Source organism: Hylobates moloch, unplaced genomic scaffold (genome assembly GCF_009828535.3).
Source record: "Hylobates moloch isolate HMO894 unplaced genomic scaffold, HMol_V3 SCAFFOLD_19, whole genome shotgun sequence".
Taxonomy (NCBI): Eukaryota; Metazoa; Chordata; class Mammalia; order Primates; family Hylobatidae; genus Hylobates; species Hylobates moloch.
The window spans coordinates 77,882,173-77,894,848 of record NW_026652294.1 but is presented as its reverse complement, the minus strand read 5'-3'; the positions used below and the strand labels follow the sequence as shown (position 1 = coordinate 77,894,848).

General features: G+C 44.8%; 1 protein-coding gene across 2 annotated transcripts in view; it reads left to right on the top strand.

The window, feature by feature from the left end:
* The window catches only part of DMRT1 (doublesex and mab-3 related transcription factor 1), a 131,143-nt gene that overhangs the window by 44,105 nt on the left and 74,362 nt on the right, over positions 1–12,676 (top strand). For both annotated transcript variants that reach the window (XM_032138041.2, XM_058431529.1), the window contains exon 3: positions 9,204–9,487. In XM_032138041.2, the coding sequence (XP_031993932.1) occupies positions 9,204–9,487 (284 nt within the window). The remainder of the gene's footprint in view (positions 1–9,203; positions 9,488–12,676) is intronic.

Genomic DNA, 12,676 nt, shown 5'->3' with positions numbered 1-12,676 from the left:
GTGAATCATATTTCACACTGCATATGTTAGTGCAAAAAAAAAAAAAAAGTAGCCGAGGGATTGTGAAGCCCTAGCAAAGAACTGGATGTGCAGAAGGTAAACGGGTGGAGCCGTTAACATGCGTATTAGAATAAGAAGTGATTCAGCCCATCAGCCACATCTCTGCAGATGCATCTGAGGGGAGACAGTGAGCTCTGTTATGGTCTGTGGGACAAATGCTATTGGTAATTTTTCCAGATATATATTTCTTGAGTTCCTGCTGCTTTTCCCAGTAGTTGGATCCAGTCCTTCTGATCTTTTGTCCTTATTGCACAAATTAGGAGTATATACCAATAGTAACACTTAAAACATCTGGCCAGGTGTGGTGGCTCACACCTGTAATCCCAGCACTTTGGGAGGCTGAGGCAGGCAGATCATTTGAGGTCAGGAGTTTGAGACCAGCCTGGCCAACATGGTGAAACCCCGTCTCTACTAAAAATACAAAAAGTAGCCAGGCATGGTGGTGCGCACATGTAATCCCAGCTACTCGGGAGGCTGAGGCAGGAGAATCACTTGAACCCGGGAAGTGGAGGTTGCAGTGAGCCAAGATCACACCACTACACTCCAGCCTGGGCAACAGAGTGAGACTCGGTCTCAAACAAAAACAAAAACATGTAACTTCATATTTCCATTTGCATCGTAACAGCAGATCTGAAATGGGAAAGGTTCTCTTGTCCCCCTTTTAGAGCGTGTGAAGGAGGCATGGCTTGCTGCTTCAGTGCCCCACTGCTCAAGCCTCTAGGGGAGCATACAGATGGGCAGGCTCTGGGGCTTCGACCCCATGACAGTGTCTAGGGGTGAATGTTTACAGCTGAAGCCCCAGTGGGTGTGTGTTACAGGGTGCTTTTTAGTTTAGCTGTCTGTAGGTGGCTTGTGGTAGTCAGCTCAATTAGATCTCTGCCTTATTGCAAGGATGGAGGCCTTTCTGTATCCCCTGGTTCTTGCCTTGGTGTACCAGAAGAATCAGATCACACGTGGGCTTGCAGAATGAGTGTAGGGTTTTACTGAGTGGAAGTAGCTCTCAGCAGATGGGGGAGCCAGAAAGGAGATGGTTTTCCCCTGGAGTCAGGCTGTCGAGCAGCCCGACTCTTCTTCTGCTTCCCCAGCCAAACTCAGCGTTGTTCTGCTGGTCAGTGGCCTAGGCCCATCGGTGACCTGCCAGTGCCTGTCAGTCTGCTCTCGACGTTGAGCTGCTTGCCTTCTTGCACCAATCTACTCCTCTCAATGCCCAGCCGCCGGTGTGTCTGCCCGCCAGGGTTTCGGGGGTTTTTGTAGGCACAGGATGGAGGCATGGCAGTCCAGGGTGGTATTGGGAAATGGAACATTCAGGTGTGAAGGCAGAAGCCTGTCTTCACCTAGTCCATGGGCACAAGCTCCTGCAGTGGAGCCTTCGCAAGGGACCACGCCCACCTCTACCCAGCACTTCCCTGCCCACTTCTGTATCAGATCTACAGGTTGATAATTCTGTAACGGACTGTAAGGGACTGCTGGTTAAGAAAGCCAGCACATTCTCTTTCTGTTATTATTCATTATAATAATACAGCACATTCTCTTGAAAGCAATGCTGCCAGCTTTCTGTTACTATTCATTAAGCAATTTTGGCCAATTATCATTCTAGGAAAATAGGGAGTGAGATCTAGCTTAAGAATTTTCAGCAGACTCATTAAAAGGTTTCCCTTCAATATACTTCTGTGGTTGCTGTACTTAGTTGTATTGGCCATGCAGTTTTAAAAGTCCCTGTTAGAGTGCGCATGAGCCGTGGAGACTGGCAGGAGTAATTCACATTCAGATCAAGGGACTTGATAAACATTGGTGCATTCAGCTCAGGTTCGTGGAGCCAACTGTGGTTTTTTTTTTTTTTTTTTTTTTTTTTTTGAGCGGAGTCTCACTCTGTCACGCAGGCTGGAGTGCAATGGCATGATCTCGGCTCACTGCAACCTCCGCCTCCTGGATTCAAGCCCTTCTCCTGCCTCAGCCGTCCGAGTAGCTGGGACTACAGGCACGGGCCAATATGCCCAGCTAGTTTTTGTATTTTTTGAGATGGGGTTTTGCCATGTTGGCCAGGCTGGTCCCAAACTCCTGACCTCAAGTGATCCACTCGCCTCAGCCTCCCAAAGTGCTGGGATTACAGGCATGAGCCACTGCGCGCGGCCAAACTGCCACTTCTTCCTGTGACTTTTTTTTTCCTGTAGCTCAGAGTGGGAATGGATATGGTTGGGGGAGCTTATTAATTGTATGTGAAAACCACTTCCTGAAAACTTTATGTATATATAAATATATACATATTTTAAATTTTGTAAGATAAATTTGTGTGTTTTGTGGCATATCAGTTGGAAATATTGCTTTTAGGTTTATCATCAATTAATAGGGACACTTAGGCTGGCCTGCCATCTTTGCTGACACCCCAGTATTGAAGCAAATGTTGCTGGCTTCTCTCTGGGGAGTTTGCTGTAGCACAGGCTGGACAGATGGTAGGTATACTCTGCTGATATGCTTATCCTCTGTCAGTCTGGGAAGGAGTCAGATGTTCCTTCTGAAGCTGGAGTATCCTGTGACCACTCGGCAGTTGAACAAGCATCAAAAGGGAACCTGGATGGCTTTCCTGGTCCCTGGATGACAGATATTTCAGGCGGACGCCTGTAATCCCAGCTACTCCAGAGGCTGAGGCAGGAGAATCACTTGAACCTGGGAGGCGGAGGTTGCAGTGAGCCGAGATCAGATCACGCCACTGCACTCCAGCCCAGGCAACAATGCAAGATTCTCTCTCAAACAAACAAACAAACAATGTAACTTAATTGTTTGGAGGGAATTCATAGAACAGGAGACCTGCCAGTGATTTTCATGAAGTTCCTTCCTTTTCTACGGCCTCCTTGTGCAAGCTTATAGTGACTTCTTGCCTGCAGTATTTAAAGCACCTAGTCTGTTCCCCCATCTCCTTATTCTCTTAGGTCTGTATTTTGTGCTTTGATCAGATTCTTAAATATTTTTCTGCTGCTCCCTTGCTCTGAAAACCTTCATTGATTCCCTAGAGGAGAACTTGTTGGCCTGGCATTCACATTCAAGGTCTTCAGCAATTAACTCCAGCATAACCTTCCATTCTCATTTGCAGTTGTCTCTTGTGAACTCTGCACTCCAGCCAGGCTCATCTGGTCACTGTGGCTGGAATGTCTTGTCCTTTCTCTCCTTTGGGACTCGGTTGACCTCCCTTATGACTCTATTGGCATTATTCTCCTTTTCTGAGTGTTTACCCACTGTCTCTAAGTCACCTCCATTCTGGCTCATCACTCACCACGGCCTTTTCAGACACCTCTCTGTATAGAACCATTTGGTGACATTATCTATACTGTCACTGCGGCACTTGCATTGTTGCTTTGTAGATTTCCCAGTTTGCACCTAATTTCCCCAAATAGATGGCAAATTCTTAAGAAGAAATGAAATGTTTAAAATATGTTTTTGTGCCTTTGACAACATTTAAAGGAAGCTTTGAACATAGTTGTTATATGATAACTAATGAATGAATCAAATCTAAATATAAAAATACAACTTAAGGTCAAGAATAAATGATTTCTGTAACACCTGCTCCTCTGGATTACCCAGAAGTCTTCTGAAGAATATTAAATTTTGACTCTGCAATGTTTTGTACCTAACTGAATGCCTGACAAATAGTAGGTGCTTAATAAATATTTGTCAACTGGCATAAGCACTTGAATAGATGAATTAAGTTATTGTGGTTAGAAGAAATGAAGAAAGTCTGGATGTAAGCCATGAAACTCACAACCATTTGGTAGCAATACACACACAGCACATACAGCTTGGGATCTGAGCTCTGAGTTATTTAGGTAGAGGCCCACCTTTTCAATACAATGGAATTCTTTTTTTTTTTTTTTTTTCCTTTTGAGACAGAGTCTTGCCCCATTACCCAAGCTGGAGTGCAGGGGTGCGATCTCGGCTGACTGTACCCTCTGCCTCCCAGGCTGAAGTGATTCTCCTTCCTCAGCCTCCCTTAGTAGCTGGGACTGCAGGCATGCACCACCATGCCCAGCTAATTTTTATATGTTTTGTAGAGGGGTTTTGTTTGTCCAGGTTGGTCTCGAACTCCCGGGCTCAAGTGAACCTTGCGCCTCGGGCTCCCAAAGTGCTGGGATTATAGCCAGGAGCCACCGTGCCTCACCTCATTTGTTGTATACTTTTATTTAATAGTCAAGACTGTCACAATGATGCAGTCAGGGGCATGAAGGTATCTCATATTTTTAGGAATAGCGTATGGAGCAGTTGCTTTGAATTTTGAGAGTAGACCAGTGTGTCTCAACAATTTTAGCACATCACAATCTCCTGGGCTGAGTGCATTGGCTCACACCTGTAATCCCAGCACTTTGGGAGGATAAGGCAGGAGGATATCTTGAGCCCAGGAGTTTGAGACCAGTCTGGGCAACATGGTGAGCCTGAGACCCCATCTGTATAAAAAAAAAAAAAGAATTTCTGGAGAGCTTAGTAAAATTCAGATTGCTGGGCGCCATTCTCAGGGTGTGTGATTTTGTCAGTCTGTGGTGGGGCCCGAGAATTTGCCTTTCTTTACGTTCCCAGGTAATGCTGACGCTACTGATTCAGGGACCACACTGTGCGAACCGTTGGATTAGACACATGTAGCTTGACAGATATTAATTTCAACCTTTCCGTGTACTAGTAGTGTTCATATAAATGCCAGGAGTTATAAAGCTGTTTTTAACACTGACTGAGAATTTTAATTGGGAATTTTAACATACAGAATTCGGTGGTTTATAAACATAGTACTTTGTCAAATCTAACTTTTTTAAAGTGGTTAAACATTTTAACAGTGTAAAGGCAGACATCTACTCTTCCAAAGTTCAAGTGGTTTTATTATTTAAATACTGGTATGGAACAACTTTTCCAACACATATCTCATATTTATTCCTAAAGCTTGGTATAACTTGAAAGAGGAAATGAAATATGGGTAAGTGGAAAAGTGATGGTGTTGTTAACTAATTACAGTCAGCTGTAACAAAACAAATTATTGCTTTGACCTGACATAGCATTTTATTTGAGGCTTACAATGCAGTTTATTGAAGCCATTCTCTTGTTACCTTCAGAGTTATTACTGCCATTATTTTGTTGCTTGATAAACTGAGGCCTGATAAAAGGTTCAGATTAAGGTCATGCTGCAGAAATTCAAGAACTTGTGCTGTGCCCTGATTCTAGAATGCTGGAATCCTTGGGTTTCTATTTAATTATTCGTCTGCTACTACATTTTGTTTTCTTTTTTAAGAAGCTTGCTTTTGAAAGGCAGGCCCTAAGTGGGAGATATTCAGTGTTTTTTACTGCAGGGACAGGCCTAAGGGTCTAAAATGCCTTCCTAAATGTCTGTGAGATTGTATAGGAATGAACCATTAATGCTTATGACTGCGTGGTAGGATAGGTCATTTATTCTTTTTCTGAGTTAGATGCTCATATAATTTATTAAATTTGAGAAGGTCATAAGGCTTTTATAATCAGATAAATAATAGAGATATGACCTTGAAAACAAAAGAATGGTATAGAAAACCACCACTTACGCCACCAAACTGGTGTTTTTGTTTGTTTGTTTGTTTGTTTTGAGACGGAGTCTTGCTCTGTCACCCAGGCTGGAGTGCAGTGGCTCGTGATCTTGGCTCAGGCCAAATGAGCTGAGATCTCAGGCCGCCCGCCTCGGCCTCCCAAAGTGCTGGGATTACAGACATGAGCCACCGCACCCGGCCCAAACTGATGTTTAAAATAAGAGAAAGGCCCAGTGGGGAGGTTGAGGAGGAGCGAATGGACATGTACCCTCTCCAGACTTGGGGATGTGGAATAATGGCATTGGAATGTCTCATCTCATTAGCTGGGAAGAGGAGAGAAGAAAGGAAAGGAATAGAATAAAATGGTGGTTTGGGAGTGCATTTACAGGAGCCTAGCATAGGTGGATTTGGTCTCCTTTCAGAGAAAAGTGATACCAGTGCTGACTTCAAAATGAGGCTTCAAAAATAAATTTTGCTGTAGATCTCAGCCAAACCTTCCAGAGCTTCCACCTTAGTTATGCCCTCCCCCTCCCTTGCATGTTTTCATTTTCCCACACACTCAGCCAGTGGATGGTTTCTGAGCACCTTCTTTGCGCCATGCATTGTGCTGGAAATTTCTCTCATGAGCCACTTCTGTCTGCTTAAGGACACTTAAACCTCTTTATTTATTTCTTTATTTTAATTTTTTCATGTGAGTTGGAGTCTCATTCTGTCACCCAGGCTGGAGTGCAGTGGCGCGATCTCTGCTCACTGCAGCCTCGGCCTCCCAGGTTCAAGCGATTCTCCTGCCTCAGCCTCTGGAGTAGCTGGGTCTACAGGTAGGCACCACCATGCCAATGTCCGATTAATTTTTTGGTTTTTTGTATTTTTTTTTAGTGGAGATGGGGTTTCACCATGTTGGTCAGGCTGGTCTTGAACTCCTGACCTCAAATGATGAGACCTACTTCAGCCTCCCAAAGTACTGGGATTACAGGCCTGAGCCACCGCGCCCAGCCTTAAACCTTTTTAGAAAAGTGAAACAAGGCCAGGTGTAGTGGCTCATGCCTGTAATCCTAGCACCTTGGGAGGACAAGGTGGGTTGATCGCTGGAGCTCAGGAGTTTGAGATCAGCCTGGCCAGCATGGTGAAACCCCGTCTCTACTAAAAAAAAAATACAAAAATCAGCCAGGCATGGTGGCTTGCGCCTGTATTCCCAACTACTTGGGCTGCTGAGGTGGGAGGATTGCTTCAGCCCAGAAGGAGGAAGTTGCAGTGAACTGAGATCGCATCACTGCACTCCAGCCTGGGTGACAGAGTGAGACCCTGTCTCAAATAAATAAACAGAAGTAAAACGACAAGTTTTACTTTTTTTTTTTTTTTTCCAGACGGAGTCTTGCTCTGTTGCCCAGGGGTAATTTTTTTTTTTTTTTTTTTTGGTTTTTTAGTAGAGACAGGTTTCACCATTTAGCCAGGATAGTTTGATCTCTGACCTTGTGAATCGCCTTGGGATTACAGGCGTGGGCCACCGCGCCTGGCTGGAGCTTTTACTTTTAACTCACATTATTTTTGATGCCCCCAAGCTATTTGAAAAATGATTATTCCTCAATCCCTTCAGCAAATATTGACCCACTGTGTCTGGCAGCGTGCTAAGCACGGAAGACACAGTGGCGTGCCCGGAGGCTGGGTGCCTTCTTGCTGGATCTCACGTCCTGGTAGTCCTGGTTGGAGAGAGGCCATTCACTGGAATCGTCTCTTTGCATTTCTTGCTGCTTGTTGCTCCTTGCTCTCTTGCAGGCCTGCGTCTGCTCCTTTCATCATGGTTAAAACCGCAAGGCCCTGAAGACGTAGTTGTCTGTTGGTCTTTTCTAGAACTGTTTGCTTGATGTCCTAGCAGCAGCTGACACCACAGCCTGCTTGCTCTGTGATTCATGTCAGCTTTAACCTCTGTGACATTGCATTCTCTATTTTTCACACTTCAGGCCTTGGCTCTCCTTTATTCTGTAACAGCTCCCCCCTTCCTTGCCCAGATGGAACTAGCACCTCCAGTGGTGACTCTTGGATCTGGCTTCCAGTCTCAGCCTCTCCCAAAAGCACGCGTTTCATGTTCCTCACCCTCACCCAGCCCTCCACCTGCACGCCTGCCCGCCCTCTGCTCTACACACCCAGGCTCCTGCTCTCTGCCTCCCCTGCATCTTAATTCCTGGCAGCCCCTCAGCCCTCCAGTTCTGTTGCATTTCATCCCCCACGTGTCCCTGGAGCAGGCTCCTCTCTTGTATTTGCAGGCCTTGGAGGTCTGGTCTGTCCCTGAACTTACTTTGGTGGTTCCCTAGCAGGTCTTTCTGCCTCTGATCTCTCTCTCTTTCACTTGCCCTAAGAAATTGCCCTTAGATAAATCTCCTCCAAGCACAGCTCTGACGGTGTAACCTCCTTGCTCAGAACTCAGTGGTTCCCATTACATCCCAGAGTCAGGAGAGCTGGACTGAGGCCCGCCTCACCTTGCCCTAGCCCATCTTTCGTAGTAGATGTCTCCTTCCCTTTTCTCATCCAGTTCCTCAGTCTCACTGCCCTGCCCATCATTCCAAACTCTACCCCCACTTTCCTGCTTCCACTCCTTTGTCCTTGCTGCTCTTTTTCTCCTTCCTCTCCTTTTCTCATTTTTCACCTGTGTCCTGCTTCTTTTTTTAATTGCAACTCAGGTGCAGTTTTGTCCGTGAATTCTTAACTAGGCTACAAGCCATCTCTGTTTCCTCTGACTTCCCATGACAGTTTATGGGTCTCCCTGTATGATGGTAGGTGGTGGTATTTGTAATCCCTTCACATCTTCTATCCTTGACCGTAGACTCCCTGTGGGCATGACAGCCTGGAAGACCTTTCAGGCACCCGGACTGGCTCTTACAACATTGTTTAATAAATGTCCATTGGATGGATGACTTCGGAATTCATTTATTGGAATTGACAATAAACAGTTTAATGTCTATGCCAGAGGTTGGCAAACTAGTCTTTGGGTTAGATCAGCCCACTGCCTGTTTTTATAAATAAAGTTTTATTGCAACACAAGCATGCTGCAGCAGTGACTGAATAGTTGACAACCTGAAATTGTTACTGACCTCTTACACTAGAAGTTTGCCCCTGCTCCGTACCTTTGGCCAGATTTCTGAAGATACGTGATCAGCTGTGGAAGGAAGTTAAGGAAACAAGCGTTCACCTAAATTCACCTAAACTCTTGACCACTTGTTTTGACTTTCTGATGTATCTATGTGGCTACAATTAATTTTGTTTTAAGAATGCACAATCAGGTCAACTAGATTTGATCTTCAGTTTCTTGACATTAGGATAGGAATTTCTGGATAGAAGTTGTGCTGTTGGGCTTTATGTAATTAAAATCACGTCTAATATGGTTTCGGTACGCTCAGTAAAAACAATCAGCTGAGTCTTTCCGTTGTGCCACCAGAGTGAAGCGAACCTTAGAAACCCTCCCTTATTTTGTCTGTAGGGGAAGCAACAGATGGTTTTGTCCTCTGCATATTCAGGTACCTTGCTCCGCAGGTCTTGAGTAGGAAGGTTTAGAAGTAAAGTTTCATGGACTCACATTATTAATACCATGTTGTCTTTTTCTTTTTTCTTCCAATTTAGAGGGACGTATGGTCATCCAGGATATTCCTGCTGTCACCAGCAGAGGGCACGTGGAGAACACACCTGACCTGGTTTCAGACTCCACCTACTACAGCAGCTTCTACCAGCCGTCTCTGTTTCCGTACTACAACAATCTGTACAACTACCCGCAGTACTCCATGGCCTTGGCTGCTGATTCTGCTTCTGGGGAGGTGGGAAATCCCCTCGGGGGATCCCCTGTGAAGAACAGCCTTCGGGGCCTCCCCGGACCTTATGTGCCTGGTCAGACAGGAAACCAGTGGCAGGTATGATATTAATTACCCAGAGAGTGAACTGGATGTGTGAAAGCCACATGCATGTGCACACACATGCACATACAGAGGAACACACGCACTTGTGCACACAGAGGCACACACAGGTGACACACACAGGTACACACATACATGTATGTGTGTGTGCCATTTTGCACACATGTAGGCACAATATGCAAAACGTGTAAGGAATTTTTTACTCCGTCAATAATGCCCTTTAGCCTCAAAGGTTGGCTGCAAGGAATTAGAAAGAAATAATGCCCAACATTGTTTTCTTTTTCAAATTTTACTTTTCTCATTTTTTTAATGTTGCATAAATAACCAGTTGGGCACAGGCAGATCACAAGTACTGAATGAGGTACCACCTCTTCCAGCTTTGTCCACCACTTTTGTTGGGCACCTTAGAAAATGTTGGGTGAAGCCTTCTGGGTGGCAGTAATCTGCATGATGAATTTGCACCTTGGGAAGGAAACAGGTCATAATCTGCATGGAAGAAACGTAAGAAAAGGAATTAGGTCACTGTTGAGCTGGACCCAACCTGGGTGCATTTTTCGCTAGGAATAGAGGTCAGTCTTTCGTTCTCCAAGTATGTTTTTTTGTTTTTTTGTTTCTTTGTTTGTTTTGGTTTGGTTTTTGAGACAGTCTCGCTCTGTTGCCCAGGCTGGAGTGCAGTGGTAGCATCTCAGCTCACTGCAACTTCTGCCTCCTGGGTTCAAGTGATTCTTTTCACCTCAGGCTGTCAAGTAGCTGGAATTACAGGCGCCCACCACCCCACCCGGCTAATTTTTGTATTTTTAGCAGAGATGAGGTTTCACCATGTTGACTAGGCTGGTCTTGAACTCCTGACCTCAGGTGATCCACCCCCCTCAGCCTCCGAAAGTGCCGGGATAACAGGCATAAGCCACCACGTCCGGCCCCAAGTATGTATTTTTAAAATAGCATGCAATCAATAGCGTTTGATATTTGGAGCAAAACAAAGCATTTTATTTCATCAGAGAAGGAAGCGTTTATCCAGGGCTGTTCTGCTTCCTTAGTTGCAACCATTTTCATCATGCCTGTTTGTTAGCAGCAGATTCAAGGCATCAAAAGCATTCTGAGGTTAGATTACCATGTATAGAGATATGTTGTGGGAATATGTAGGTGAAAGGTTAGACTCAACACCTCCAAGCCCCCTTCCAAGTGAAAGACATTAGGATTCTGCAAGAACTGTTCTCATTCTGGATGCATTTGCCATGCCCAGGCTTTCTCAGTGGGGATTTGATTCAACGCAATGCCACATATATATTTGGGAGTTCAGTGCAAGTGTTTGACCCTCTTTTTCATTTTCCCAGCTTTATTGTGGTATCATGGGTAAAAAAAGTTGTATATATTTAAGATGTACAATGTGATGATTTGATATATGTATACCTTGCACAATGATTGCCACAATTAAGCTAATTAACAAACACATTAATCCCCTTACATAGTTACCATTTTTATGTGTGTGGTGCTAACACTTAAGATCTACTCTATTAGCATTTTTCAGGTATACAATATATTATTAAGTACAGTCACCTTGCTGTATGTTAGATTCCCAGAACTTACTCATCTTATAACTAAAACTTTTTTTTTTTTTTTTTTTTTGAGAGGGAGTTTCGCTCTGTTGCCAGGCTGGAGTACAGTGGCGCGATCTCGGCTCACTGCAACCTCTGCCTCCCGGGTTCAAGCGATTCTCCTGCTTCAGCCTCCTGAGTGGCTGGGACTACAGGCACACACCACCACGCCCAGCTAATTTTTGTATTTTTAGTAGAGACGGGGTTTCACCATGATGGCCAAGATGGTCTCTATCTCTTGACCTCATGATTGGCCCACCTCAGCCTCCCAAAGTGCTGGGATTACAGGCATGAGCCACCACTCCCAGCCATAACTGAAACTTTTTACCCTTTGCCCAACATTCTTTTTTTTTTTCCAGCTCAATGAATTTTATTTCCCTTGCTGTTTATAAATGGTTTCATTTGACCAGTAGGTATTTGTCAACCATTAGTATCTTGCTTCTGTTGAAGGAGTAAGAACATTTTAAACTGAGATTTTTTTTTTCTTGTCTTTTCTTTTCTTTTTTTTTTTTTTTTTTTTTTTTTCCTGAGGCAGAGTCTTGCTCTGTCGCTCAGGCTGGTGCGATCTTGGCTCACTGCAACCTCCACTTCCTGGGTTCAGGTGATTCTTCTGCCTCAGCCTCCTGAGTAGCTGGGATTATAAGCACGCACCACCACTCCTGGCTAATCCAGCATCTGTTTATTTCCTCCACCTCAAGCTCCTGGCAACCACTGTTCTCTGATTCTCTGAGTTTGACTTTTTAAGAATTATTTGGGCCAGGAGCGGTGGTTCATGCCTGTAATCCTAGCACTTTGGGAAGCCGAGGCGGGCGGATCACGAGGTCAGGAATTCAAGACCCGCCTGGCCATCATGGTGAAACGCCGTCTCTACTAAAAATACAAAAATTAGCCGGGCGTGGCGGCGCACGCCTATGGTTCCAGCTACTCAGGAGGCTGAGGCAGGAGAATCGCTTGAATCCCGGAGGCGGAGCTTGCAGTGAGCGGAGATCGCGCCATTGTATTCCAGCCTGGGCGACAGAATGAGACTCTGACTCAAAAGAAAAAAAGAATTATTTGACTTTCCTAAGCCCACTGCAAGAAAATGTGAATTGGAATTTTCCTCTAAGCCATTCTGTTCCATTTTGCCTCTGCCTTTTTTAGGTATTAAAATGTTGTTAAAATTGAAGTCGTTAGGTTGATAAAATTGAAGTAATTCCACTTTTTGGTTCTTTTGCTACCCTCAGGGATCTGACTCCTTGGGCATATTAAAATGTCAATTTTAATCCCCTGAGCTACAAATTTTCTTAAGCGTTCCATATGTTTTATTTTTGGAATCATATTATTATTATTATTATTATCATCATTTTTGAGATTCTCGTTCTGTTGCCCAGGCTGGAGTGCAGTGGTGCCATCTCGGCTCACTGCAACCTCCGCCTCCCGGGTTTAAGTGATTCTCCTGCCTCAGCCTCCTTAGTAGCTGGGACTACAGGTACATGCCGTCCCGCGTGGCTATTTTTTTTTCGGTATTTTTAGTAGAGACGAGGTTTCACCATGTTAGCCAGGATGTTCTCAATCTCCTGACCTCGTGATCCACCAGCCTCAGGCTCCCAAA